Source organism: Coturnix japonica, chromosome 1, assembly GCF_001577835.2.
Source record: "Coturnix japonica isolate 7356 chromosome 1, Coturnix japonica 2.1, whole genome shotgun sequence".
Lineage (NCBI taxonomy): Eukaryota > Metazoa > Chordata > Aves > Galliformes > Phasianidae > Coturnix > Coturnix japonica.
Window position 1 is genome coordinate 24,377,613 of NC_029516.1, and position 25,030 is coordinate 24,402,642.

Genomic DNA, 25,030 nt, shown 5'->3' on the forward strand with positions numbered 1-25,030 from the left:
TCTCAGCCTTCTTTTCTCAAGGCTAAACAGACCCAGTTCCATAAGTCTCTCCTCATAGGGGAGATGCTCCAGGCCCTTCACCATGGGACACGAGATAGATGCAGAAGGCATTGGTATTATGTTCTGGCACAGAATGCTCTAGCAGAACACAGAACAGTATTGCACTGAAAAGAATCTGAGCACATTAAAACCCTATATAGGAAATGGTAACTTACAGACCACCTATGAAGCTATAGAAGACACACTTCCAGAAAAGAAAAATTCAAAATACTTAAAAATCCAATGACAGATGCTTTAAGAAATGTTGCTACGTAGCATAATTAATGTAGACTGAATAACTTGCACTGTGGACAGTGATATGTTTATTATAAGCTACTCAGTGACAGCTGCTGGAGGGAATTAACCAGAAAGCAACACAGGCCTGGATTAGCATATACAAGCCCAGGCTTTCCCATACACAGGAAACAGCAGGGCAGGAAATAATGTTATATTTTACTCTCCTACATTCTGTCTCCAAAGAAGTAACATAACTTCTGAGGTGCACATCAAGTAATACATGTGAATAGCTTTGCAGAAAGAACAGGAATTTTGCTCTGAAATAGGAAAATGATAAATATCAGGGCGACGTATTTTTTTTTTGTCTACAGTGATTTATATGATAAGATCTGTTCATCTGAAGTGACCGGACCCTACGTGAATAATTTTGAAAAGGAATTTCAGCTACTGGCTACCTTTGTCTTTGTTCAAGGCAAGAAGAAAGACGGGCTCTGAGCCCAGCGCAAACATGTCGAAGTCAGTCATGGTTAGCATGACAGACAGCAGACATGCTGTCTGAATTCAGGCAGAATTTTATGACTGCCAGCCAACATGTTGGCAGCCCTCTCTTAGGGAGAGGAAGATAGGTTGGACGTACATGGAGGTCTGTAGGCTGGGACGGAAGTTAATTCAGCCTGACATCTACTATTTTGATTTTCAATACTGGCTTTTACACATATTATCTCATTAAGACTCCAAAGATCCTACTACAATACGTAAACCAATGTTGGGAGCCTTAATCAAAGCCATCAAAAGTTCACCAATCCTTTCAATGAGTTTTTGAATATGGTAACAAGAAAACACCATAGACCAGATCTCTAAATTCCAGTATGAAGAAGGTAAACTTTCCTTATACAAGACCCAGAGTCTCTATAAAACTTACCTCATTGCCTCAGACACCCCACAGTCCTATATGGAGTTTCGCACAGAACATGAGAACAGATGAAAGCCATGACCTTTTAAATTGTTAAACCAACACAGCTTTGCCTCTGGATGCAATTACACAAGTGTGAAAGTGCCCTAGAAGGGTCTGGCTTTTCATGTAGGCAAAGCCCATGACAACACAACGCTACAGAAAGAAATTAAGAGAACTGCTTTAACTACCAGCACAAAGAAAGTGATTTCACTTTTATGTACAGAAGCAAAGTACATACTAGTGAAAAAAAACAAGAAGGGCACTTAAGTTACTCACTACCTAAGTTTGATGCAGAGGAAAACAGACATGGGTCAAGTGCACTTAACAGCAGGCTGGAAGTTGCACATCTGCGCATGACTTCTCCTTCCACTGTGTCCTTCACAGTACTGATGACTTCAAAATCCAAAGTAGCTTGACAGTAAAGGCTAAAAGACAACCTGAAGTAAAAAAAAAGCCCTTCACTCACTTTCCTCACTTAAACATGAGAACATTAAAAATGAATTTTTTGTTGATCTGAAACCCAATCATCCAGTTCAGAATAATGATTTCACTGAAGAACATTTTTCTTTTTCTTAAAGATATTATTAATCTTAGAGATGACTTGTACAGCAGAGCAGCATCATATCACTGGATTTCTTTCCCCTTTTTCCCATGTGTTTCCTTCCACATGGCCAGGGCATACGACACAGGCTCTTTTTTTCTGCTTCACAACACTTAAGTTTCCCTTGCAATGACCGGTTCAGGCTTGAGACTTTGTCTGAGTTAGCTATGGGGACTTTCTGCTCAGATGCTTCTACAGAAGTACAGACACCTCAGCCTTCTTTAGTTTTTCTCTAGTCTCCTTCCCTGGAGATATTCTAACCCCTCCTTCAAAACTCCTTCCTGTGTAACCTACTGTAGGGAACCTGCTTTAGTGGGGGGTTGGACTCAATGGACTCTGTAGGTCCCTTCCGAGCCCTACAATTCTTTGATTCTGTGGTTCAGATATATAGGCCTCTCACCCCAGATACAGACTTTACCTCTGTGCTGCTGGCAGTGCCCACCCCATCCCTGGCTGTCCCCCAGATGTTCCACTTGTGCTCCTCACCGTGCACCATCTGCTTCCTTTTATCTCTGCATACACGCCTGTGAAGATGCGGATTTAGTTGGGAAACCAGAAAGACCCCAGTCTGCCAAATGAATCCTCCTTCTCTCAGTGCCCTGTACCAAACTCAGGGGTTCTGCAGTGCCTCGTTCGAGTCAGGGCAGCACCAGTAGGACCAGAAAAACGACCTGAACCGCGTCCACCTGAATGCCTGCTCCGAACCCACGGTGCTCCTCATATATGGGTATCTCAGATGTGACAGTTAACAGCGATTAGCCCGACCCAGCACAGCCGTGCCTCTCAGTGTGACCCACACTCTACGAGTGCCGGTGGGACAGGCACACGGTCTCCATGCCGGTGGGACAGGCACACGGTCTCCATGCCGGTGGGACAGGCACACGGTCTCCATGCCGGTGGGACAGGCACACGGTCTCCATGCCGGTGGGCTGCGGCGTTACCCGCACGGTCCCTTCACGCCGGGCTGTCCCCTAACGCCGCTCCTCACCTCATCCTCCTTTAGGAAAGTTAAAGCCACTCGCGTCCCTCGGTTGCGGGCACGGCTCCCGCACACAGACACCCGCCCTCAGCCCCGCGAGCTCGTGGCCATCGGACGGGCACCCCTCGCCGCCCCAGACCCCGTCTCACCTCCCCGCGCTGCCGGGCCCCGTTCCCCGCCGGCCGCTGCCATGCCGTGCCGTGCCGTGCCGTGCCGTGCCGCCGCTCCCCGCCTCCTTCCGCCCTCCCGTCCCGCCCGCCCCGTGACGCGATCCCCGCCCCGCCGGGAGCGCGGGGCCAGCCGGGGTTCGTAGTCCCCGCCGGCCGCTGTCGCCGAGGGGCGCGGCCGCGCTGAGGCAGAGCGCTACGTTGCGCGGCGTGCAGCGGGACGAGCGTATAAGGGGCCGGCAGGAGCGCGGCTCAGCCAGTCCGTCCGTCAGTCAGTCAGAACAATGCCTGCGCCGCCGGAGCCGGGCAGCCGCGGCTGAGGGGCGGCGGAGCAGTCGGGCGGGACGCGCTCCTCGAGCAGCGCCGCTCCGAGCGGGGGAGCCGCCGGCAGCATGTGGATCCCTACGGAGCACGAGAAGTACGGCGTGGGTGAGTCAGGGAGCGACGGACACGCGGGCGGGGGGCTGCAGCCCGGCTCCCACCTGCACCGCGGAGCCGCCCGCCCGAGCCGGGAGGGGTCCGCGCTCCGCCGGGTATTGTTCGCGCTGCGCCCACGGACAAAGTGCCGCCGGAGGAGCCGCGTATGATGTCAACTTTGCCCGGGGCAGAGGGCTGCCGAGCCCGCGGGACCGGCCCGCTGTGCGGAGCGCACGGGGATCGCAGCCTCTGCTTTGTGCGTCCTGCTTGAAGCGCGGATCGCGGTGCGCTCGTCCCGGACAATGGCCCCGCAGCCCAACGCGGTGCGAGGGGATCCGGAGGAGTTGGTCGCTCCCTGTGTGTGTGTGTGTGTGTGTGCGCTGTGTTTGGGCGCAGGGGGTGCGGGGAGGGGATGCAAGACGAGGCGGGGGGCGGCGCGGAGCTCTCTTTGTTTTTGTGTGTGTGTGTGTACGCGTGAGAGCTCCGCGAGCAGCCAGCGCGGCTCCGTCCCGCTTGGAGTTGAGCCCAGATGTTGCCGTCCTCTAAACGCTAAATTATAGGCTTCGTCGCTGGTGCTCGTTTCCTCGACTCCTTCACCGGCCGGGTCACGGCTGGGCTGAGGCCGCCGATCAGCCCCAGCCGTGGGCAGGGGCTCCTGGTCCGCTCTGGGACGCCCTGGAGCGGCACGGCCGAGTGCTGCGGGCTCTCGGGCTGTCTGCTGCTTCCTTCCCATCTTATTTTCCTGATTGTTATCATAATTATTATTATTTTCACAACTGCAGTATGTTTTCTGATTTTAAGATGGAAAAGATGCTCTGAAGTCATTGTTAACGCGGAGAGCAAGCGGCTAAACAGCCTTTCCCCTGTCGGAATAACCACCTCCTGGGCTGCTGAACAATGAGCTGATGCCCTCCCATACGTTTTTCTTAGCGAGCCCTATAGGCATCCGGGCACGGGTCATTGTCCAGCAGCTTCTCGTGTAGGGATGCTCGTCTGGCTGCAGCCCTTTGCTTGCCAGAGCGGTGCCGGTGTGATTGGTGGGGGTGGGGATGAGGGGGGGGGGGGCAACATTCATTGGGTCAACGAGGAAATGTCATCGCTAAAGGAGTCCTGCGTGAACATAATATAGTCTCAGATGTTTATTTTTATTCAAACGCGTTCTATGGGTTGCTGTGATTTGCCTCCCAAAGGCTATTCAGGATGGTAACAAAAAGCTACTGTTCCATTCGGGCCATCCACACCCCTGGGACGCGGGTGTGTGGTGGTTCTTACAACCATTGCAAAGCAATGCAATGCTGATCCAAAGTCGTCATTTTTTTTTTTGCAGGGGCTGTATTTTTTGCTGTGTGCTCACCCACCTGCACAAAGAGTGCAATCTGCAAAATCCTCACACCCAGTTACAGCTATAGTCAGCTATTGTGCTGCCTGCTGGGGGAGGCTGGAGAAGGAGTTGGATCTTTCACAATTCTTCTTATAACCTTCAACTTTAATTTGTGAAACCTCCTTGACACAAACTTGCATTGTGCAGTAGGAGCCTGCTTTTGTATATTCTTTTTAGTGCCATGCTATTTCTGTTTCCAAGCAATTTTTATTAACAATGTATTTATCTGCCCTGCTAAAATGGGTGCATTAGGAAACCCTTAGAGGCTTCCCAGGAGTTGTACCGAACATATGTGTGTCCTTTGTACCACAGTGTAGGGCTTACATCAACATCAGTCCTCATCTGTGTTTTCAGTCTGAGTTAGTGCAGTGTTTCTTCTGCGATGTGCCAAAATGGATGGACACCCAGATAGCAGCCACCTGGCTGCATGGAGGGGCTGCTGGTAGCTGAGGGGCTATGGGATGCTTGCACTGCCTGATGGATCCTCTCTCTGAGGAGCAGCTGATGTGAGAGAAAGAGCATCTCTTCTTTATTTTAAACTTTTGCTTGCAGGCCATCAATAATGTAGAATCATTTTTTCTTGAGCAGTCTGCTTTACTTTGAGTTTGTTTGCTTGAAGATAGGCATATTACCATAGTTTGTAGTGGGTGTTATCATTTAGATGTGACATGTTGTAGGTCAGTTTTATCATGTCTGTTTCTGAGGCTGTTCATCTTACCAGCTCTGTATTATCCTTCAGGATGCTGATGGAGAAATAAGCATTGCAATGCTTTTTTTCTTTTTTTCTTTTTCCTCACCCTGAGAAAGTTTCCTTTGTCTGGATTTTGGTAACTCTGTTTTCTGAGCAGAAGCTTAGAGTTTAGTATTTCACATTGCTGCTTCATTTGTGTTATGTTGTACCTTTGGCTGGTGTGACAGTCTGGTGGCGGCACCACACAGGGCACCCACTGACCCATTCTGGAGGGTGCATGGCACAAAGTATGCTGCTGGAAAGGCAGGAGAAGGGATATATGTAGGTTTGTTATGTGGCTGCTAACAGTAGCTACAACAGATAGGTGTCAAGTGGAGTTGGCTCAAGAAAATTGTGGTGTGCACGAATGTGGAACATGTCAGCACAACATTGTTTAGAACAATAACCACAACCTTCATTACATGAGTCCTTTAAGGCTTTGTAGGTGTGGATGCTCTGCAGACAGCAGACCAGTGAATGCAGCTTTTAGAGGTGATTAGTGGTGTCTGCTGCAAAAGCGAAACTTCTTGCTGCAGTAAAAAGTGCTTGTTTTGTAAACGTTGCCTGGAGTTGTGATAGCAGCTCTGTTAGATGGTCTGAATGTCGAGGACTGTCAGATCCACACATGGCTTTACCATCTGTGTGCTTTGGTTTCCCTGATCCGTGCAGGATATGGTTTGGCTCTCTGGAATGGAAATGACTTACCTCTGTCTGCTGAGCACATCACTTGCCAACGTTTCTTGGAAAGATACTTTTCAGATGAATAGGAGTAGGAAGAATAGGAAGATTAGAGAATAATTAAACAGTTACTGAATGCCTCATCTACTTTATATTATTCCAAGTCCCGAAGTCATTCCATATAGCATAATCTGCCAGTTTAACCCAGGCAAGTTTAAATAGTGTTGGTATTTTTAGTGTGCTTAAGCTATAAATCTGGCTTCCCAAAGGGATATGAAGTGTGGCTATCTCCCATTTTTTGTAGAGGAAAACGGAAGGATTAAGTGACTTCGTGCTATAAGCTGAGGTTTATGGGTGGAATAAGCCAGGAGTATATTAGTTGATCACAGGAGCAGTGTTGACTGGCACACCGGCAAAGGCTGAAGCGATGGGCTTTGCCCCATTCCCCAGGCTGCAGCTGGACATGTCTCACGAGCAGTCCTGATGAAAGCATCTTTATCTTCAAGCTGCCAGCACTTTTTTTGACTGCAAGGTAACATTACTGTAAATGAGCTTGGTTTGTGTAGCTCAACAGCAACAAAAGGCCAAGATCATCATGTGGTAACTGTCACAGTATGTCTTTATCATAAGCATGCTAGACTTCTAATTTAAGGTACTCTGTTTAAAAACAGCCTTGTCCATCCTGCCCCAAACATTAAAAATAGAAATAATGTTCTTATTTCCTCCATTCTCCAGTACTGATCTTGCCCCCCAGTTTTATGTGGAATTTGGTTTATTTATTTATTTATTTATTTTTTCTGACACTTATAAGACCTCTAATAATGAACTTGTGTCAAGCTGTCTAAATAATTGCTTAGAGGTAAGGCTGGGAAGACACATTCTGCTCTTCAAAGCTCTTGAGCCCTGTTTGCTTGATGAAGACCCTGTTTGGTCTTTGTCTCATTACAGCTTGTGACTGCTGGGGGCCAGTGCTTGCCAAGGGCTGGATGTGAGGTGGATGAGGCAGGGAGGCTGAAGCTGGCAGAGAGCCCGTTCTTCCAACACGCTGCTGGGGCAAGGGGAGCTATTCTCATTTCATGAAATACGCACAGAGTTCCCACTCTGAGTTACAGGATTTGTGGGTCTTCATGCTGCTCTGAAGGCTTTCACACCAGCTTAGGATGTCACTTATTTTGCTGGTTTTTTACATCAGTAATAACTTTCAGTATCCTTCAGTAATGATGTAGGCTCAGCCTTCAGCTTTTGGACTTAAAAATAATGAGCTGGATTCTGTTGGAGATTAGATCATAGGATCGCAGAATGGTTTGAGTTGCAAGAGGCCTTAAAGACCATCTCATTCCAACCCCCATCTGTGGGCACTTCAGTGTTGGATTTGTGTAGCTACCTGGTGGGTAAGATTCATCCAAAAAATGAAGTGGTGGTGAATTAAATGCACTGAAGGCCAGAGCTGCCTTTGGACACGCCTCTTTCCATCCATAGCCTGAAGCTGAGAAACAAAACTTCATCAGGAAACAGTTTCACATTTCTGGACTAGTTCAAGGTGAATGTGCTATCTACCACCTTCCATAGTTTCCAGTTCATTTGAGTGTAATTCACTGTGTAGGTCTTGGTCTATAAAGTTGCCCCTAATTTGAGCTTTGGGATTAGAGAAGATTCCGAGGAGGGCATTTTGGTGTCTTGGATCATTTGGGATTCTTGAATATATGCAGTAACTGAGAGCTCACTTCTAGCAGACAGCACTTGTTCCATACAAGAAGCACTGCTTTGCTTCTTTAGATTTCAGTAAGTGGTGTCTGTGTAGAATCGTACTATTTATTTATTTATTTATTTAGCTACTCAGTTGGTATTTGATTCTGTGAATATACAGAAAAATAATCGGTATAACTTCTCTAAGTCCTGTTGAGTCTATCTGTGGTTTTGCAAGAAGGGTTACTGTTTATTTCTGCGTGTCCTTTTGTGAGGAATTGGGCAGAATGCCTCTGAGGCATTTTGTACAATTTGCAGTGATTTGGAAGGCAGAGATTAACCCAGAGGGAGATGTCACTTTTCTTTCTTTTCCTTCCTTTTTCTTTTTTTTCCTTCAGTTGCATGCATTTTATTGGTGGTAGGAGGGCTCTAACACCAATTAAATACCCAGGTTTAACTGTGATCGAGGAATGATCAGTAGAAACATAGGAAAAATCTCTAGATTAGGTTTTGAGAGACTTCGTCTGTGCTACATTCTCAGTGCTGAGTCAACTTCATCTGTTCTGAAATAACCTTGCCAGTGTGTTCTTCAAAATTCTTCTAATGAAACATCTACACTTGTATAGCCAAGTGTTTAGCAATTCTAGTACCAGAAAGATTTTTAGCATTGAAGTACAGTTTTCCTCTTGCATTTACGTGTACGTGAAGGCCTGCTGAGGCTTCTTTTCTTTGGGTGGAGTGTTTCCAATTATTTCATCCTTTCCCTGTAGATCATGTCATTCATGTCCTTGACCTGTGTCAAAAACTGGATCAAAAAGCTTGGTCAGATAAGGCAAGAGAACCTTTCTGTGTATTTTTTTAGGCAATGTGTCCACTGGTCAGTCCCAGCATGGTATCTGCCTTTTGCTGTAGCATTGCACTGCCCCATTCAGTAAGTGGGAGCCCCAAATGGTCCTTCAGATCCTTTTCCGGAAGTTGTCCAAACAGTCATTCTCCCACCCATTGCTTGTCAGATGATGATTTCTGCTTGTGTGGCACTTTGTTCTTAATGATCGGCACCTTTTCCATACTGTTTCTCCAGCTTTTCAGCCCCACCGACTGCCAAATTTCCTTTCTCACATCAGGCTGTTGGAAACACCTTGTATGACAGCTTTGTTGTGAGATGCAATTTAAGATCTGTTCTTGTTGACAGAAGCAGAGTTTGATGAGCAGCTGAAAGACACCTGGATGCCATGAGGATTTGCCATTAGTTTAGATCTTTATGTGGAAAGGAATGTGGTGTGTTTTTTTTCCCCCAGATCTTTACAGTGACAGGAGTTGGAGGTGAAAGCTGCTTTCTGTTTATCTTCATAATGCATGTTTCTCATTGCTTAGGATGTGTGCTGCATTTGTGTAGGTTAACTATGATGTGGTAACTTGTCAGCTTTGCTTTCTTGGGCATCTGATTGTATTTTCTTAATAATGCTGACCAAATGTCCAGGTGCTCTATGATGGTGTATATGAAAGCTGCAAATGCTGCAGCTCTGTAAGTCACCTGTGCTGGGGACAAAGATAGAAGGTTGGATTTTGCACACTGTAGTACATTGTGCTTTCTGGCTTCTGTTGTTCTGAGTAAGAAAGCAGGAGAAAATCAAGTATTTTGCAAGCTTTAAAAACAACAACAAAAATCATTCCTGTTGTGTTGCCAAAAAAAAAAGAAAAAGTGGTCTTTCAAGAGTGCTAATTCAATGAAAACCTTGCTGATACTGATTGCATGTTTCATTTCTCCCCAGTTAAGGAACTACGTCAATTGAAATTCTCAGATTCACATGCAGTATGTATCTTCTTTAATAATAACATCTGGAGTTGTTTTAACTGGAAGTGGGGAAGTCTGCTTACTCAGCTCTCTGGTACATCAGGTTTTGTGGTCTTGATGGTTTGTAGGAAAACAAAATAATGCAATAGTAGAAAAGGGAATAAAAGTTTGGGGTTGTTAGTTAGCAGATCTCAGAAATGGGCATTTCAGTTTTGTTTCTGTGTTACTGGATTTTGTCTGCATCCTTGCAGGTCTGTGGGAGGGCTGTGGCTGATCCCATGCAGTCAGAAGGTAACTGATGAGCTTGTTCTGTGTTTCTGTCAGCAGAGGAGAAACGGGCTGCCCTTCCTGACTTACTGCTTGCTTGGTTGATTTTTGTCTTTGTTTGCACTGAATTTAAGACTTGAGACCTTTTTAGAAATATAAAAAAGAGTTATTAGTATTGTGTGTGTACTGACACCTTTTCATGAGTAATCTGTATTGGATGAATGCAAGTGCTTTGTGTAGACTGTGGATAAGAGATGGCCACCAGCTCCAGAGTAGGGGATGTTCTGTGATAATATGCAGATCTTAAATTTTTATTTTTGTGTCAGATCTCATTAACTCTTTAATGGGATAATGTTTCATGTACTGGAATTATTTGAAATTACAGATTGCAGTGCAAAAATCCAACTGCGCTGTACAAGGCCTCACAAAGTTTCAGCTTCTTTGCCCAGAAATATAATGAGCGAAGAATGCATGAGATGGCCTTGTGAGGAAAGGAGTTCCATTTCTAATGCTGTGTTTCTTATATAAATTCAGGTTGGCTGCAATAACTGTATTGCTTTGCAGTTTTATTATGCAAATAGCAACTGGGAATGGCTTGATTACCAGTGGTGTGGTAGCCTATGCAATTATAAACAGTTGTTTTTGTAATAAAGTACCATTAATGTTTTTCTGGGTGATGATATCTGCTAAGAAACATGTTCCTGAGGAAAAGGTCTTCATAAAGATGATAATTTTTAAGTGAATTCTCTCTTTTTTTTTTTTTTTTTTTTTCCCTTCCTGGGAAGGCTGGGGGGAAGTAGCCTGTGTAAACTTAGATGTCATCAGTAGTTCATAAAGGCAGCTCTGATTCAGTGGGCACAACTGAGAAGTGCTGCCTGAATTGAAATGCGAGAGGACTGGCTCATCAGTTCTAAGTGCCCACCTTTGGGAAGTGATGGCGGTAGCTTTCATAAAGAACAAAGTTAGCTAATATTGTGCTGCTGCTTTTTCCTCTTCTTTTGGTGCTATGAGAAGGAGCTTGACTTGCAGCTTCTGCCTGTGCATGGGGATCAGAACTGTTCCTTGTTGTTGGTGTCCATGTTATCCTCGTCAGAAGAAATCTGAGTATGTATTTCTGAAACAATTTTAGATAAGAGCTTGCAGAACTGCAGTGTTATTCATGGTTAGTCGTGGAAGGAAACTTCTTGAATCTTTGTCGCTAATCTGTCTCTTCGTTATTCTTTCACCTTCCCCTTCTTCCCCAGCTTCCTTCCTTTTTTTGTCTGTAAGGCTTTTTCCAAAAAAAAAAAAAAAAAAAAAAAAAAAAAAGAGGAAATCCTAAGGTGGAAAACAACAGAAGATTTCTGCTTTTCTATTTTGGTGTGAGAGCACGTGGCCGTGCTGGACAGAGGTCATTCCTTCAGCTGTACTTGCTTCTCTTCTTCCACCCACCCATACTGGAGTAAAACTGTACAGCTAATTATAACTCAGGCCAGAATGCTATGACTTCACGATATCCTTTCTTCTGCTTGGAATAACAAATACCCAGAAGCTAAATCTCCTTTCTCTTTGGGCCAGCTGTAGTTGAATGCACAGCCTTGCTGAACTTAATGGACTTATCCTGTCCTGTCCCAGGTCAAGTAGGTAAAGAAAGGGAACACATTTGCCTTCTCATACTTTGCCATTATACTAATTTTAGGAAAGTTTGTTAATGAGAGTGGTGCACATCTTGAGTTACATGTTCTCCAGTTACTTACATAGTATGAAATCTAATTTTCATGTTTAAAAACTTATTTTTCTTTTTTGCAAGTCAGGCTGGAAGGCAAAAGATTTGCCTGTGGTTCTTTCTGCCAACCAGTTAGGCTTTTTATGGTGATCTTATTATCCAAAAACTTGAAACAGTTTTTCCACCAGTTAATTGAAAGAAATATAGTAGAAGATGCTTAAAGTAGGTAAATTTTTAAGTAATGTGGACTTTTTCAGGAAAACAAAAACACTACATACTTATCTGAGACAGCTATTGGTTTAGAATTAAAACCTCTTTGGATGTTGTATTTTGAGGTGTGCTGTGCTAAACAATAGTTAGATTTAGAGTTGTATGGAAATAACTTCTTTCATGGTCACCTGCAGAGTTCTGGGGTTTTCTTAGGTTGCTCTTTGTAGCTTCTTTTGGAAAACACTGCCATTCTGTGGTTTTTTTGCTTTTTTTTTTTCTTTCTTTTTTTTCTTTTTCTAATTCTTTTTCTCCTATATAGATAAGTGGTAGCTTTCCCTCAAGCTGAGCAGTTATAATCTGGTCTAAGAAGCAGTATTTAAAGCTTGTTCCCTTGGTGAAGAGCACGAGCTTCCTGGCAGGGGAAGGATGTGTGGGGTCAGTTCTGTTCCCTGTCTGCTGTTCAGCATGATCCACGGCTTTAGCATCTTCACATTAAAGTGGGGTCATACTTGCTTATGTTCAGAAATCTCACTGAGGAGACAGACTGAAAACTATTGAGATTTAATGCATTTTTCATGCAAAGGAAAACATTCTGCAAAGAGATTTCTGCTGAAGAGGCGGGGCTTGAATAGCAATGCATGTAAAATTTTTATTTAATAGATGCATTAAAAATAACATGAATTTAAAGATGGTTGAGATAAAGTGCACAGAGGTTAGTTGTCATACTAAAGAAGTTCAAATTGTGTGGTTTCCTTTTTCCCTAGTAGGTTATTATAACAGTGTAACTTCATAAACAGAGAAACAGTGCAACCATAACAATAGAATTACCATGAAAACCAAAGTGATTTCTTGTAAAGATCTCTTTGAATTTATATATACATAATACCATTTCTATCTTTTTTTTTTCTTTTTTTTTCTTTTTTTTTTTTTCCTTTGAGCAGCCACATAACTGCATTACAGTTGAGACTCCATGTAGCTGTGAAGTTGATAGAGAGATCTGTGGGTTGCCCCTGTATGTTCTGTCTCTATGCAAAGCCAATAACAGCATATAATAGGCTGCTGTGGAAGGGGCTTGGTGTCAGAAGCAGAGGGAGAGAATAATACTCTTTAGCCACTAGGTGTTGAATAGATTCTTTCAAACTAACAAGCTAGAATTTCTTTGTTTAATCTCTGAAATGGATTTATTATTTGCAGACTGTCATAGGTTTGGCTTTTTAATGATTGACATAAAGTACCATTTATGCTTTTATGGACATTATGCAAAGCTTCAGATACTGCAGACTACAAATACTAGGTTTTGTTTAAAATATGCATTTTGTGTAGAATAAGAATATGCACAGCTGCAGTGCCATATGTTTCAGAAAGCTCTGTGTAGCACACTGTCTTTGTAGCAATTGGATAGATTAATATGGTGGGAAAGGTATTATACCAGTGGTGTAACACCAGAATGACTGTAATGATAGAAAGATGTGCTATAAGAAGGGAAGATTGCTCACCCATGCTGGAAGATCCTAGGTTCACAGAGGAAAGCTCCACCAAGAAGGGGTCTCCAGAAAGTGATCCTTCCCCAGTGGCAGTCAGCCTTTAAGTGAGGTCTAAGAGAGGTGCAGCCAGGCTCCACCCCTTCCAGTCACACAGCTGAATTGCCTTCACCAGTGCTCCCAGGGCTGACTGTGTCCTTTCCCCAGGTGCTCAGTCAGTGGTTAAGGCCATGACTGCGCAGTTCCCATACAGTCTTGGGTGGAAGATATGGAAAGAACTTGGCAGAGCATCACTGGCTGGAGAGCAGCGGACTGTGCTCCCTGGCATGGTGCTAGCAATGGTTTGTGAAGAACTGTTGTAAAGCTGATCTGGTTGTCAATTAGCCACTTCTTGGGCATGGAGGGATCCCTGGATCAGCAAACTTGTAGTTATTTCTACTTGTTAGTGCTGTTCAGAAGGCTTGAATTTGAGCTCTTGGACTATGAAGGGCATGAGATTTTCCTCTTCCAGAGGCTGCTCATTAGGCTGTCCTTGCTAGCTCAGACTGTCCTGTCCTGTCCCTTCTGTCTCAGACTGTGTTAACACGCAACAAGAACTGTCCAAGAACATACTTTGTACACCAAATTGTTGTCAGTTCTTGTCAGCTCAGAGCAGGCTGCTAAAATGCAATTTGAATGGCACAAGATTACAAATGTAACTGACACTGCAACTTTAGAGTTCTTAAGTTGATACAGAGGGGTTTTTTTTGTTTTTTTTTTTGTTTTTTTTTTTTAAATTTTTCCATGATGCAAATCTTCCAGAAAAAGATGATGGAACAATGATGGAAGCAAGAGCTAACAAATGTACAGCAAGAGTTTGCTGAAGTGTAAGCACCTATGTCAAGCAGGTGACATCCTTTCAAAGGGTTTATGTTTCACTGTCACATCCAGAACTTAAATAGACAAAAAATCGGTCCTTTCAATATATCAATATGAGAAAGGAAATTAAACATTTCTTCTTGACATAATCGAAATATGTATTTTTTTACAGTGATAACATTTATGTAGTTGATAGCAGAAGACCAAGTGTTGTGAGATTAGTGAGAACTGCTTCTCCTAAAAATGATGGTCTTTAAGGATTACTACTTCCTCTTTAGTCAGGACAGTTATGGGAATAGTCCTGGAGGAAAAGCCGTGGCGACTGTTCCTGCCAATTGCGTCTCCCAGTCTCGCTCCACTTCCTCTTCAAGCTTTCCAGTAGTACTCCTGGCAACATTCAGCAGCATGTCTGGGGAATCCCTGCACTGCTGCAGGAGGGCTGCCTTCTTTTAGACCTTGTCCCTTGTCACCCACCTCCTGTCCAAATCGACATGTCATTCTATTGCAGGTCTCATCTTTGCACTCCAAACCTGGTACTGAAGCTCAGGAAAAATACTTCTTTTTGGTAATTGTGATCTTTATGTCCTGTAGCAGAATGTGTTTTAGACACAAGTACCTTTTTAGGTCAGGAGAATTAATTTACCTATGTTGTGAGGATATTAGGCTTATCACATTTAAGACACTGAGACCATCCTTAAGTCTGGTGTGGTACCTATAAAGCTAGGGGGGTCACATACAGTGTTTATTATATTGGAGGCAGTTTTGTATGGCTTCCCTTACACTCTCTTAATCAGGGGAACTGTGAACTAACTTTCTGTGTGTTCAAAGCATTTTTTATTATTCTTACTTTTTTTCCCTTCCAATTTAAGATTATCCCTGTGAGAGTGTGTGGTAAGCGTGCTCTCTGTATTGTGATTCAAGAGACTAGAGACTGGGATGTGATGCATGACTTGTGTGTGGATTTCTTTCCAAGCACCTCCATACTGACAGTCACCTTGCTTGTGATGCTTCCAATTATTATGTATTTTTTCAACCCATTTTCATACAGGCTTTCCAGTTTGTTGTGTCTGCTGTTCAGTGATTAACAGCAAGGTGATGGGGAGCAATGGTATGTTTGATCATTGAGATGACTCAGATCAAGAATAGGTGTTTTTTTTGTGAGTTCCATAATACAATCTTAAAATACATAACTTGTCCATAGTCTTTAATATTAAACTTTTTCCATTGAAGTCTCAAATCCTTAGTAGCTTTAGAATTGAAGAATATAGCTGCTCTGAGGCTTCAGTATTAGCTTTTTGCACAGGTAGCTTAATAATCCTCTGCAGTCACATCTACATACATGCCACTTATTTTTCTTTACAAATTACATTATCAGTTTTCAAAAGGAAGTGCTTTGTCTGTGATATCTTGTATGGAAGGGTAGATAAGAAAACAATTTAATGCTATAATGCTTAAATGATTTAGAGAGGAATTTGTTAGTCTCATCGGATACATATTTAATAGACAACCTGGACAGGTCTGGCTTTGCTGCTTCTTCAGTTCTGAAGGCTAGATACAGAAGTCCATTGTACCGTAATTTTCTTTGGAGAGGATTTTGTTTCCAGAAAGTCATCAGTTGAGTCAAAACCCCACTTCTATTAGCGCTATAGAAAAGTCAAAAGGAATTCTATTAACTAGTTTGGAGTAACTGTGTTATGCATGAATGTGAGTCTAATGAATGTGGAAAGGCATTCTTGCAGCCTGTGGCATGTCGCACCAGTCCTGGGAGGTGAGAGGAATGCTGTGGCCTCAGATGCCTCACTGAGCTACTGATATTGCTTGTGCAAAATAATGCTGTACTGTTCATGTGCTGGAAACCTGATTTAAATACCCTGAATTCTAAGGGCTTAGAGATGGAAAAGGATTTCATATCATTTGCCTTGTAATCTCATATCTAGCTCTCTTAGTCTGCATTATACAGATGTGTGACTGAATGAACAACTTTTGGCAGGTTTTGTGCTGGCTCTTTGCTTTCCTGACATCTTCTACAACAGGGACAGAAACAGAACTGCTGCCCTTCCTCTAACTTGAATTATATGTACATCTTCCAAATAACACCATTCTTTCTATGCAGCGTTAGTATTGGGATTATGAGTTTATATTTCTGATAACATAAGGAATTTAGAAAAACATGGATCTCTGCATTTGTGTGGAGATGTGTAGAAAGATCTTATGCTAATTATTTTGTTCAGTTACAAATTGTTTTTACCTGGAAAAACAGTTGTTTTGGTAATCTTGTAAAGATCAATTGCTGTAGGTCAGGAATCAGTGCAAGAGAAGTGAAAACGTGTTTCCTGTTTGTTTTTATTTGTAACTTGTTCTTATAAACGTGGAAGCTGGAAGGGTTTTGCAGCAGCTTCGGTCAGAAGTGAAATGAACCTTGGGCAGAGACAGGCCTACAGGGCTAGGCTTGGCAAATGCATTAGGGGACGGTGAGCACTTGACTTGGGAAGTAGAGATGGGATTGAGGGATTTTGGAGCCAAAGCTGAGTGATAAGTAGGGGCAGAGGTCGGAATTGCAGCCTGCTTTTATCAGGTCATGAGGTGGGATTTGCAAAGGGCTTAGTGAACTGATGGGAGGGAAAGCTGGTGGTCATGCACAGGAAGAGTCACAAAGTGAAAGGTGCAAAGGATGTAAGTGTGGGGAAGCTTTCCCTGCGTCCTGCTGGTAGCCTTTTTGTAGCATCTGCAACATGCTTGCCCAGGGTGGAAGTTGTAATTAGGGCTTGCTGTGAAACTTGCGTAGTTTAGGCCATAGTGGGAGCAGATCTTCTGGCCAGTCCCTTCTAAATGTTGTGCTGCCAGGGATTGTGTTTTGTAAGGGGATGCACGTTTTTACTAATGGTGGTTTTTGGGTCTTTAACTAAAGTGTGCTTCAGAAACATGACTGCATCAGGATTTTGAAGTGCTTAATCCAGACCTTTTTTGTGGCACTTTGTTGTGATTTCAGGTGGGGACCTCAGATTTAAACTTTCTGTAGCCAGTCGTATTTCGGTTTGTAGGTCACGCAGGCTTCAGATTACTATATAATGACTCCAAGAGGCTCTTGAAAGTTGCTAATGAGCTTTGAGCTAATCAAAAGTCCTTGTCCTGTAGTGCAAGTCAGAGCTTGCTGTTCTCTGAACGAGCTGTTCCTGAACACAGACAAGTCTCGCTTCCAGAAGGCTGCTTAGAAAATTATAGTGAATGCTTGATTGTCAACTCAGAAGAGTTCCTGAATTGTGAGAGCTGATAGCATAATGTTTCCTGTATTACGTCCACCAGCAGCTAACCCACTGGTGCATCAGTAAGCAGTAGGCTATGCTCAGCTGCATCATGAGGTTTTGGTTTCTTAGGTGACCTACAGATGACCAAGGCGGTGGTAGTTGAAAGATACAGATGGTGGCAGGAAAAGATGTTATCTTTAATTCAGCTTTACTGGGGTAGCAGATTCTGTCAATAGCTTGTTGCTTGTGGAAATTGAGTTTGAATTTCATTTGGAGGGGAGCTTTCATGTGGCAAAACCAATCTTGATTAAATGACATGTTCAGTTGGCTTTGAAGGAACGCTTTGTTTACTCTACACAAAGTATTAGCATTCCCTGTATTGTTTGTACCACTTCACTTAGAACCAGTGAAATGTATGGGCTCGCAGTCCTTTGTGGTTGCGTATTCAAAATACCCTTTCTTAAATAAAACAAAGAGTATGCACTTGTTCGGAAGTGTAGAAAGTGATGAATGAGTGTGGTTTTGTTGAGCTAAGGTTGATTGCACATCGTAGGGCTTTTTTTGGGGGTGGGGGGAGGGTGGAATCACATGTGGCAGAGTCTCTTGCTTAGAACGAGTATCTTGGAGCTGCTGGCAGGTCCTTATTTTAGGAGCAAGTGCAGGAGTGCTGGCATATCAATACTGTGCAAAAGGCCATTACAAAAAGCTTTTGCAGAGTGTGATGGGAGTTGAACCAGTTTTATCACAAACCATGTGCTGCAGAACTCCAGTGAATGCTTGTAGTATTTGAGAAATGGCCTTTTTACTGATTACACAAAGTAGATCATTTTAACATATTTTAAATTCCTATTCTCTTGTATAGTTCAACTCTGTAATCTTATTTTTCTCACAATATGATTTCAGTTTTAACACGCTGCAGCTACGTGTTGTGGGAAACACACTGGTGACCTTACTAAAGACTGAATTCAGGCCACTCGGCTACTGTCCAAATGCTCTGCCAGCTTAGCTACTTGACCACCTGCTTCTGTTTTTCCATTCCCTTTGCAAATGTAGGTTTTGTTCATTTTCTGACATCTCAGCTTTGCCTTTCATAAGAAGAAATTAAACCACGTGGGTGATGTCTGTGCTTGGTGGTCTTTGCAGTTCTTGCAGCCACTGAATTTTCACTGGCAGTTCAAGCACGGCCTTAATGAGGAAAAAAACAGAGGGTGGTGGCTTTTTGTGTCTGTGCTTCCCAACTAGGCTTGTGCGTGTCAGTTTGTAGGGCAGAATGGTAGCTGTCTGGCTCTGCTTTGTCACCCTGCAGTTTTCCTGCTTTGCAGTAAATCCTGGTGGTTGTTTCGGAGAGAGGAGTCCAGGTAGTATTGCCCTATGTCTGGGGTGTGGCTGTGTCCCTCAAGCTATCAAAACATGTGGCTTAGGTTCTTTATCTATGTACTTTGACACAAAAAAGTAAATGGGGAGAGAGAGGGGAAATACAGATCATAAATCTTCCTTGAAGATGTGATGGCAAATGCCTTACTGAGCATGTAATTCTTAACAGTCCCAAGTGAAAATGTTGGATGGGGAGTCTAAAGTAGTGAGTGAAACCTCAGGCCTATTACTGGCTTACCCATTGTCTGCGTCTAAGTTGTGTGACCTCGGTGCCTGGTTTGTAAAGCAGATGCTTGAAAGCTGGTTGTCGGTGCTGACTGAGAGCTCATGTGATGGTATCCTCTGACATAGCTGAGATACTTCAGGGGTCGCTTCTGGGAATAGCTGAGGGAAAGTAAAGAAAAAATGAATTGACTGTCATGTGACTTCTTCCTGTGTTAAATACTGCTGTTAATTCTGAAGTTCGTCTCATTTATTATCAGATCTAACCATGATGCAGTGGTTTGGGTTCATATGGATATAAAGGAGCTACCGTTTGTTAAAGAATACCAAACAAACAGAATTTCTGATATCCATGTAAATGATAATGAGTTGGTTTTTTTTTAAATCTTCTTTAAAAGTCATTAATCATGCTGAGAAATAGGTTATCTTTGCTTCGTTTTTTGCTTCTGAAGACTGCCTTTGAGAAGCCATATCTAATTGAAACTATTTGAGTTCACAAGCCCAAGGCATGCTTCCAGTTTGTTCAGACTTTGCCTACATTGCAATGAGTTCTCATGACATCAGTTGCATGAAGCCACCCTGTACTTTCACAAGTGCCCCATTGTACTACGCTGCTCAGAGTGCATCTGTACCTGGTACTGCCACATACACCATGTTGCTGAGTGTCACCATTACTTCACAGTAGAAAAAGGGTCTCTGCTTTGCTTTCTAGCATCCACTGCCAAAATTTCTCTGTAGACTAACATACACATTTGGTGTTCTCATAGGCTTGACCTACCTGAACAACTCTGTGAAGGAGAATATCCATTTCTACTTCATCTTCCATTGCTGGGACATACCGTCATAACTTGGAGTTGAGGCCTGAGGGGAAACAGTTTCCCTTTGTCTTTTTTAGTTGGAAAGAAAGGGGAATGGTGTCTGAAGAGAGTGAGTCTGGGAAATGCAGAGCTTCCCTTTAGTTGAGGAGAGGATGATCTGGGAGTGTCTAGATGAGACAATGTGTACAAATCCATGGGCCCTGATAGAGTGCATCCACTTGTGCTGAGAGGCAGAGGTGATTGCCAAACTGATATCTATCATCTTTGACAAGCCTTGGGAGAATAGGAGAGGTGCCTGAAGACTGGAGGATAGTCAGTGTCACTCCAGCTTTCAAAAAGGTCAAGAAGAAGGATCTGGAAATTACAGGCCAGTCAGTCTTACCTCTGTACCTAGAAAGGCGATGGAACAGTGTGTTCTAGATGTCATCTCCAAGCAATTAAAGGAGAAGAAGGTCATCAGGAATAGTCAGTGAGGATTCATCAAGGGAAAATTGCACTCGACCAACCTCGTAGACTTCTGTGATGGCATCACCAGCTGGGTAGATGAGGGGAGACAAGTGGAAGTCATCTACCTTGACTTCAACAGGGCTTTTGATACTGTCTCTCGCAACATCCTGATAATGAAGCTTGGAATGCGTGGGATAGATAGATGAATAGATGTTGAGGTGGGTTGAGAGCTGGCTGACTGGCTGAGCTCGGAGGGTGGTGAATGGCAGTGCAGAGTCTGGTTGGAGACCTGTGCCTAGCTGTGTTCCTCAGGGGTCAGTGCTGTGTCTGGCCTTGTTCAATATTTTCCTCAGCAACCTTGATGAGGGGATAGTGTTCACCCTTAGCAAAAATGCTGATGATACAAAGCTGGGAGGAGTGACACAACCCCTACAGTTCTATGACAACAAGGAGAATGGGTTTCCGGGTTCAGTCTGTGTTATTGCATGTTGCTGTTCCCCCTACTAAAAAATTAATAAATAAAGGATGAAACTGGAGTGGCTACTGTTTAAGCAGCTTGTGGATATCTGACATTAGGAAACACGACTTGACTTGAAAATTAGAGATGTTTCTGTCAGTTGTAGGAAAACAAGATCTGTTGAGAAAACAAGATTTGGTAAGGTGAAGCCAGAATTCCCACTTAGAATTGACAGATCTCTGCCTCTGACAAGTCTTGAGTTCTGCTGAGCCTACAAATGCAGGCAGATAAATGGATCTGGAGCATTATCTCTTGTTTATGGTTTAGCAGCATCCTTTCTATTTAGCACCTCAAAGCACTTGGCAGTGAAAATGAGCTGCTACTTTCTCCCTTTTCATAGAGGGAATCAATAAGGTGTCTGTCTAGCTGGCACTGACCAGCTGAGAACATGGATGCTCTGATGTGGTCTCTGCAGGCACTTCATGAGCTGATAACGTGTTAGGATGCCACTTGCCTTTGCAGCATGAACCAAGTGGTGTATGCAGCCCTTTTTAACGTCTTTTCCTCAGCTAATCTCCAACTGATGCCTTTCCGAGTTCTTGCTTGTCTTGCAGCAGATGACTGCAGACAGCTGAACACAAGAAGTCAGTGGGACTGATTTGAGGAAGTCACAGCCTGGAGTTGTGAGAAGTGGAACTTATCTCGAGCACAATTTGCAGGACAGGAAGTGAAAACAGACTGATTACAGGCAGATGCCTGTCCAGGACTCCCTGTGCTAACTTTTCAATCTTAATTCTGTTCACATGCTCTCCCAATGCTTATGATAATAGAAAAGCTCAGATCTGATGCAGGCCACCTCCTGTTTGTATCTATCTTGCTTGGTGAGCATACAGCTGTGCACGTGCCTTGGGTACTCAGGCCTCCCCTCAGGATCCTAACCAGGGCATGATGGCAGACAACTGAGGGGGCCACTTGTCCTGGCACCTGCATGCACAAGGAAATACATCTAAAACACTTTTGAATCAGAAAGTATAAGGAAGACTTCAAACTATATTTGGGTCAATAAGTTAATTATTTGTATATAATCTCTTTTAGAGTTCCTGGAAGACATTGATAGGAATGGCTTAGAAGCATCATTAAATATATTTATTGCTTGGCTTGCAGGGATCCCGGAGCTTTTAAGTGCTATTGTAATAGAATTAATCTCTGTGGACTGTAGGTTTCCACCCTCATCCACACCCAGGTAGTACACCTTGGACTGATCACATGTTTTACGGTCAAGTTCCTTGTACATGCCATCACAAAGCATGGTGGATGGCCGTAAAGTATACTTGGAGATCTACCTCAGTTCTGTTCACAAACAGATGTCAGCACAGGTACTCTCACCTTGGCTATGTCAGGGAATTGCCGAGGAGGAAGTTCTAAAGAGTTCTAATAGGAATCATGGTGTGGGAGAACTTAAGACTTCAACTAGAGAATGCTTTGAGTACTCCATCAAAGCACTTGTGTAAGCTACATGAAATTACTCTTAAATTAACCTCCTCTGCATATATATCACCTAATAAAATGTGCATGTAGCCTGAAGTTTGTGTATGTCATGCACTGTTAAGCATTGAAAGATTACATGGTTTTAGGTGAGAACACGTTAGGTTATAGTGCCGTGTTTAACTTTTATGCTCTCTGACATGTGAAGATTCAAGGCTTACTCAGGGACCATCTCTCTTTAGTTGCAGTGATTACCTTTCCACATTTAACATAGCGCAAAACACAGGTTTTAGCTGGTTTAAATTCATTTAAACTGGATATAATGGAATGAATCTTGTTCTCATGAATGACTTGTGAAAGCTGAAGTAGCAAAGCGACTTGCGTGTCTCTGAGCCAGAGGAGAAGAGTAATTTTGGAAGTTTTTTGAAGTTTTTTTTTTCCTTTTTGTTGAAGAAAAAGACATACATAAAGCAAATAGACAGAAACAAACAAAATAAGTACCATCAAACATAATTTTAATTAAAAAGTGGATACAGATTTTTTTTTAATAACTCAGAAATGGGTGATCACTGTGTATATGGAATGTTATTATTAGTGTTAATTCATGTGGCTGTATTGTTTTAACAAATTATTTTTGTAGAGTATTATAATTCATGATTGGCAACTTCCTGGTAATTAGCAGTCAATTTTTCCTGTATAAAGTGATTCTTTTTATATTAATGAATGTAATGTTAATCAAAAGCACTTAAACTCATAAAAGCAGGCTAGTAAATAGAAATAATTGCTCAGAATTATAAAGACTTGGGAAAATGGCATGAATTTTTAGATAATTTTAATAACTAGTCTAGCATACTTCTGTAATTCCTGTAAAATGAGCTTTGAGGTTTGGTATTTAAAACTGAACTGTGCCTTCGCTTCTCTCTGTGCAAAGAACAAATTACTTTTTTCCAGAAACAGTTATAGTGAACCATTTTCTTTTTCAAGTGGGTCTAGTATCTCTTGCTGTGTCAATGTACATATAGTACTGTTGTTTTTCTTGTACTGGACTTGTTTGTGTCTATGATGATTCAAAGGATTGATGAAAATGAAGTAGTTTCTTTGTATTTTAGAAACAGGAACTCTAATAGAGATGAGCCCTGTTAAAGTTCTTCCCTCTCTGAGTTTATTTAATCTGTGCCAGTACTTCTGTAAGATATGAGAGAGCCTTTATTTTATGGAGGAATAAATGCCAGTCTCTGTTTTTACAAATTCTTTACAGAAAACAATTGTACTGTTACAGTAGACGGTGCTCCAGCAGTGAGCTGTAAATGTTATTCATTAAGGATGGAAGCTGTCCTAAATTTCTGACACTCAAGAAGTGTGATGTATGACTTCTTTTTCAAGACTTCAATTGAATTCAAATGTTTAAATTCAGCCACTTAGCTCAGTAAATATTTAGTATATCCTCTAAGAAAGATTACTATTTTTATTGCCTTTTCCCTTCCACTTGCTGTAGAAAAGTGAAAGCAAAGGTTAGACTTCAATGGACTCTTTATTTTCTTTCCTTTACTACCTGTTGTAAAGCTTTATGTTCAGTGATTGTTAACCATTTGATTAGGTAAGTCTGTTAAAATATTCATACCTCATACTTGACCACATTACTCCAGGGGGAAAAAAAAAAAAGCTCTGGTATTTATTAGTAATAATTAAGATACCTTTGGCTCTTGCTTGTAGAGACAAATATGCAGTACAGTTATAGACTTTGCCTCAAATAGTGTGTTTCTATAAATGGATGGCATGAACGAGCGGAGACAGTCACAGGGTGGCTGAGGGATTCCTGGAAGTCCTCTTGTCTACCCCTCCTCTTCAAGCAGTGCCACCAGAGCAGGTTGCCCAAGACTGTGCCCAGGCAGCTGTTGAAGATCTCCAGAGTGGAGGCTCCACAGCCTCTCTGGCAGCCTGTGTCAGTGCTCAGTTACCCTTATATGAAAAGAAATTGCTGATATTAACCTGTAATTCAGTTTGTGCTTGTTGCCTCTTGTCCTGGCACTGGATGCTGCTGCAGAGAGCTTGGCTTGATCTACTTTGCACCTTCCCTTCAGATTGCTTATACACACTGAGATTCTGTTCTTCAAGCCCTTTCTTCTCTAGACTTTAGAGTCCTAACTCTCTTCATCTTTCCAGTTCCTTAATAATTTCAGTAGCCCTCTACTGAACTCTCTCCAGCAGGTCCACATTTCTCTTGTACTGGGAGGTTCAGATCTGGACTCTGTGCTCTTGGTGTAGTCTCAGTGCTGAGGAGAGGGAGAAGCATCACCTCTTTCAACCTGCTGGCAGTGCACCTCCCAGTACAATCTGGATACCATTAGCTTTCTTTGTGGCAAGGGCACATTGCTGTTGTGTTTTCAACTTGGTGTCCACAAGGACCCAATTGTCCTATCCTGCAAAGGTGCTTTCCTGTGAGGTGGCACCCAGCCTATGCTGGTGAATGGGTTTCCTCTTCTCCAGGTGCAGAACTTTGCATTTCCTCTTGTATGATGTTTCTGTCTGCTCGTTTCTCTAGCCTGTCCAGGTCCCTGTGGATGGCAGTATTACTCTCAGATTTACCTATTGCTTCTCCCAGTTTTGTATCATCTGTAGACTAGCTGAGGATGTACTCTGCCCTATATTTGTGTTGTTAATTAAGACGTTGAACAGGTCTGTATGCAGAATTGCCTCTGAGGTGCATGACTAATTAGTGGCCTCCAACCAGACTTTGTACCATTGATCGTGCTCTGGTCTCAGTTATTCACCTAGTTTGCAGTGCACCTCAGTCTG

The 25,030-nt window shown here is 43.0% G+C and overlaps 2 protein-coding genes across 8 annotated transcripts in view; one reads left to right on the forward strand and one right to left on the reverse strand.

The window, feature by feature from the left end:
- Window positions 1-3,013, reverse strand: part of ZNF277 (zinc finger protein 277) — a 47,086-nt gene extending 44,073 nt beyond the window's left edge. Inside the window, exons 1-2 of one of the 3 annotated variants that reach the window (XM_015854059.1) lie at window positions 2,961-3,013; window positions 1,511-1,668 (exon numbers count right to left, since the gene is read on the reverse strand). In XM_015854059.1, the coding sequence (XP_015709545.1) occupies window positions 1,511-1,586 (76 nt within the window). In that variant the 5' untranslated portion in view covers window positions 1,587-1,668; window positions 2,961-3,013. Of the gene's footprint in view, window positions 1-1,507; window positions 1,669-2,960 lie in introns of all 3 variants that reach the window. The other 2 variants (XM_015854051.1, XM_015854068.1) reach the window with 2 other exon arrangements.
- A 114-nt stretch (window positions 3,014-3,127) lies between these two features.
- The window catches only part of DOCK4 (dedicator of cytokinesis 4), a 234,356-nt gene continuing 212,453 nt past the window's right edge, over window positions 3,128-25,030 (forward strand). For 3 of the 5 annotated variants that reach the window (XM_015854108.1, XM_015854118.2, XM_015854089.2), the window contains exon 1: window positions 3,128-3,407. In XM_015854108.1, coding sequence (XP_015709594.1) covers window positions 3,371-3,407 — 37 coding nt within the window. In that variant the 5' untranslated portion in view covers window positions 3,128-3,370. The remainder of the gene's footprint in view (window positions 3,408-25,030) is intronic. The other 2 variants (XM_015854079.1, XM_015854097.1) reach the window with 1 other exon arrangement.